The sequence below is a fragment of the Otolemur garnettii genome, unplaced genomic scaffold (assembly GCF_000181295.1).
Source record: "Otolemur garnettii isolate 467f Iridium unplaced genomic scaffold, OtoGar3 scaffold00091, whole genome shotgun sequence".
Classification (NCBI taxonomy): domain Eukaryota; kingdom Metazoa; phylum Chordata; class Mammalia; order Primates; family Galagidae; genus Otolemur; species Otolemur garnettii.
Window position 1 is genome coordinate 7106433 of NW_003852486.1, and position 5039 is coordinate 7111471.

At 44.0% G+C, this 5039-nt stretch overlaps 1 protein-coding gene across 1 annotated transcript in view; it reads left to right on the forward strand.

Moving 5' to 3' along the window:
• Positions 1-5039, forward strand: part of DUXA (double homeobox A) — a 29770-nt gene that overhangs the window by 21830 nt on the left and 2901 nt on the right. The window contains exons 4-6 of the mRNA XM_012808539.2: positions 988-1142; positions 2336-2450; positions 3360-3505. Of these exons, the coding sequence (XP_012663993.1) occupies positions 988-1142; positions 2336-2450; positions 3360-3505 (416 nt within the window). The remainder of the gene's footprint in view (positions 1-987; positions 1143-2335; positions 2451-3359; positions 3506-5039) is intronic.

A 5039-nucleotide genomic window follows, 5' to 3' on the forward strand; every position in this document is an offset into this window, starting at 1 on the left:
GCCAAAACAATTCTCTTGCCTCAGCCTTCTGAGCAGCTGAGACTACGGGTGCCTGCCATAATGCCCAGCTATTTTTAGAGACAAGGTCTTGCTCTGGCTCAGGCTGGTCTTGAACCTGTGATCTCAGGCAATCCATCTACCTAAGCCTCCCAGAGTGCTAGAATTATAGGTGTGCAGGTGTGACTCACCTCACCTGGCCCTGTTTTTTGTTTTTAATAGATTCTCACTCTGTTCCCTAGGCTAGAGTACCATGGCAGCAGCCTAACTTTCAGCAACCTCAAACTCCTGGGCTTAAGCAATCCTCCAGCCTCAGCCTCCCAGTGTTAGTATTACAGGTGTGAGACACTGTGCGCAGCCTACATGTAGGTTTTTTAATATATATCTGAGAAACTGACACTGTTTGCCTATTATTTATTAAGCAATGGAGGTCAACACACAAAAAATATATACCAAGGAACTTTGATGACGAAAAAGGAAAGGCAGTTAGTGGTACCTGTATCACAAACTCTTATGGGGGTTCATCACTGTAATAAAATATTACATGCATTTTCTAGACTCAGATTGTTTCTAATGTAGACGAACAGAACACATCAGTCTTCCATGGTTCTTCAAAGCCAAAGAGCCAGACTTCCCAGTCATGGCCTTTAAATCAGAAGCTGAAAAATCAGCCAGGTGCAGGGGTTCACGCCTGTAATCCTAGTACATGGGAGGCGGAGGCAGGTGGATTGCTTGAGCTCATGAGTTCAAGACCAGCCTGAGCAAAAACAAGACCCCCCCCCATCTCTACTAAAAATAGAAAAACTGAGGCAAGAGGATTGCTTGAGCCCAAGGGTTGGAGGTTGCTGTGAGCTATGACACCATGGCAGCCTACCCAGGGAAACAGCCTGAGACTCTGTCTCAAAAAAAAAAGTTAAAAATAAATTAAATAAAAGTTTGAATATACAAACCAGCCTATTAAATGCTTTGTTTCTCCTGATCTTTCTACAGAAACCAGAGCAACAAATCATAGGCGCAGTCGCACCAAATTCACAGATGATCAGTTGAAAATCCTCATCAATACCTTCAATCAAGAACCTTATCTGGATTCTGCCACCAAAGAAAAACTTGCTTTAGAAACTAACATTGATGAGTCAAGAATCCAGGCAAGCTACAAATTCTCCAAGATTAGAAATAGAAAGGAAGGAGGGGAAACTATTATTTGAGCACATTATCATGTACCAGTTTACCAAGGGCTATGTGTTGATTATCTCAACTGCATGCAGAATAAACTTGTAAATATGTTGCTCTTAGCCTTACCTTGAATATATGCCTTACTATGAAAATAGCCTTACTTTGATACCAAGCTCATAAGGGTGGGAGGAAGCGTGCAGGTCAGTGGTTCTCAACCTCCCTAATGCTGTCACCCTTTAATACAGTTCCTCACGTTGTGATAACCCCAACCATAAAATTATTTTTGTTGCTACTTCATAACTGTAATTTTCCTACTATTATGAATCATAATGTAAATATTTGATGTGCAGGATGTATTTAGGCGACCCCTGTGAAAGGATCCCCCAAAGGGATGGTGACCCACAGGTTGAGAACCGCTGGTGTAGATGTACCTTAAAAGGGGAGGAAATGCTTGAGCGCTTGAGCTTTTTTTTTTTTTTTTTTGAGATAAAGGACAGAGTCTCACTGTGTTGCCCTGAGTAGAGTGCTGTGGTATCATAGCCCACAGCAATCTCAGACCCCTGGGCTCAAGTGATCCTCCTGCTTCGACCTCCTAAGTGCTTGGGACTACAGGAACCCACCACAACGCCTCACTAATTTTTCTACTGAGTAGAGACGAGGTCTCACTCTTGCTCAGGCTGGTCTCAAGTAATCCACTGGTCTTGGCCTCCCAGAGTGCGAGGATTAATGGCATGAGCCAATACACCTGGCCCTTGAGCCGGTTTTTAAATGCATAGTAATTGTAGCAACTATCTGTCAATTAAAAAAATAATAATTAGAGAAAATCCTATTGGGACCAGATTGTGAAGGGGCTAGATGCCAAGCTTTGACCTAAACTTGGGACATGGTAGCATGAGACAGAAGCTAATAATAATCTTGGGCTTAGGTTTAATAAGAATCACCCAGGTGGGAGGGTCACTTGAATCCAAAAGTTCAAGGATGCAGTAAGCTATGATTGCACCACCATGCTGTAGCCTGGGTTACAGAATTAGACACCATCTCAAAAAAAAAAAAAAAATTTTTTTTTTTTTTAAAGAATTGCTCATGTACTTTGAAAAAAAAAAAGAGGGAGTGATGGAACAGAAATGATGTCAATGTATTATCTTATTTTCTTTTTCTTATTTAGATTTGGTTTCAGAATCGAAGAGCCAGGCGCAAATCAGAGAAGAAAACAGAACTTGAGGAGACTTTAGAATCGAGCCAAAGCCAAGGACAAATTTGTCCTGCAGAAGAGAAGCAAAGTAACTCTTTTCCCAGAACAGAAGCCTCTCAGGCTCTCAGTAGTGGAGCCCACTGCTACTCTATTAAAAAAAGAATGTTTCAGCTGGGTGCAGTAGCTCATGCCTGTAATCCTAGCACTTGGGAGGCCTAGGTGGGTGGATTGCCTGAGCTCACAGGTTTGATACCATCTCTTCAAGCAAGACCCCATCTCTAAAAATAGCCAGTCATTGTGGCGGGCATCTGTAGTCCCAGCTACTTGGGAGGCTAAGGCAAGAGAATCTTGAGCCCAAGAGTTTGAGGTTCCTGTGAGTTATGACGCCATAGCAGTCTATTGATGATGACAAAGTGAGACTCTGTCTCAAAAAAAGAAAAGAAAAGAAAAAAAGAAAAGAATGTTTCCTTCTTGAGGACTTTTCATTTCACAGCAACCTTAAACTCTTGGGCTTAAGCGATTCTCTTGCCTTGGCCTCCCAGGTAGCTGGAACTACAGGCGCCTGCCCCAACGCCTGGCTATATTTTTGTTGCAATTGTCATTGTTATTTTAGCTGGCCTGGGCTGGGTTCAAACCCACCAACTTTGGTGTATGTGACTGGCACCCTACCCAATGAGCTATGGATACTGCCCCTCCTTGAGGACTTTTTATTTAGTCTTCTGGCAGCAAAGGGTTCAATGTGGCCCTGGAAGTTCTTTTCTGCCCTGTTCTTGGGTTATCTGAGTTTTCCCCCCTCACTTTCTGCTGGAATCCAGAAGCCCAAGTTTATTTTATGTCTCCTCTGAGACCTTCTGCCTGGAATGAGTCTGGGACAAGGTCCTCTTAGGAAACGTTGGTGGGTTCCAAATTAGATGGAGACAGATGGAGTTCCAGGCTTGGATGTGTAAACTGACCTTTGGAATGTTCCTTGAGCCTTCAGTCTTTTTTTCTCGCCTAGGAAGAGAAACCAGACAGTGTCGCACCTCCTTCAGTCCCACACAGTTACACACTCTCATCCAGGCTTTTGCAAAAGACCGTTACCCTGGGATTGAGTGCAGAGAACAACTTGCTGAAGAAACTGGGGTTCCAGAGTCAAGAGTCCAAGTGAGTGATAAAGAGTTTGGCTGTTCCATCTCCCAAGGATATGGATATGTAGGAAGGGAAGCCACACTGACTGTGGGCTGTTCCTTAGCATGCCAGACACATTTCAGGGATTTCCATGGGCTGGTTTTCTCAGTCTGACAGGTTCTTCTCCCAGGTGCCACATGGCTAAATCTCACATTCCCCACTTTTTAGTAGAGATGGGGTCTCACTCTTGCTCAGGCTGGTCCCAAACTCCTGAGCTCAAACAGTGCCTGGGGTCTGGCTATGTTGCCCAGGCTGGTCATGAACTCCTAGGTTCAAGCAACCTCCCACTTCAGCTTCAAAGTACCTGGGACTACAGGCAGTTCCACTGTGCCTGGCTCCCTTTTGCTATCATCTGTCTGTTTTTGTTTGTTTGTTTTTAAGAGACAGAGACTTATTTTGTTGCCCTCAGAGTGCAGTGGTGTCACAGCTCACAGCAACCTTAAGCTCTTGGGCTTAGGTGATTCTCTTGCCTCAGCCTCCTGAGTAGCTGGGACTACAGGCAGCTGCCACAAGGCCCAGCTATTTTTGTTGTTGCTGTTTGGCCAGGGCCAGGTTTGAACCTGCCATCCTTGGTATATGGGGCCGGCGCCCTACCCACTGAGCCACAGGCACCACCCTGTCATCTGTCTGGTTTTTGTTTGTTTGTTTTTGAGACAGAGTCTCACTCTGTCACCCAGGCTAGAGTACTGTGGCATTAGCCTAGCTCATTGCAACCTCAAACTCCTGGACTAAAGTGATCTCCCTGCCTCGGCCTCTTGAGTAGTTGGGACTACAGGCATTTGCTTTAATGCCTAGCTATTTTTTTCTATTTTTAGTAGAGATGGGGGGTCTTACTTTTGCTCAGGGTTGTCTCAAACTCCTGAGCTCAAGCAGTTCTCCCACCTCAGCTTCCAGAGTGCTAGGATTACAGGTGTTAGCCACTGTGCCCAGCCTATTCTCTGTTGTGATAAATGTTTATATCTCTTGGACCCTGAACAGTGCCTGGCATATGATACTCAAGAATTTGTAGAATAAATATTACCTTGAACTCCCCATTCCTCACTGCACAGGCTGACAGAATTATATTCTATGTTAAGATTCTTCAAGAACAAATCATGGGGCAGGTTGTACATTTCTCTGAGCTCAATGTTAAATTTCTAAGGCAGACATAATTATTACAACCTGTGGGTTAATTGGAAGGGCTGAAGGGATTATAATAGAGAAAAAGACTTCAATCAAGGCTGGTCATGGTGGTTCACCTGTAACCCCAGAATTTTGAGAAGCCAAGTGGGAGGATCACTTGAAGACAGGAGTTTGAGACCAGTCTCAGCAACATAGAGAGAACTTGTCTTTACAAAAAATAAAAAACTTAGCCATGTATGGTGGCATGACTGTAGTCCTGGCTACTGATTAGAAGGGAAGTACAGGTGAGAGGATTGCTTGAACCCAGGAGTTGGAGATCAGCCTGGGCAAATACAATGTAAAAATAAGTAAATAACAAAGGATGAATAGGGGTCTTTTTTTTTTTTTT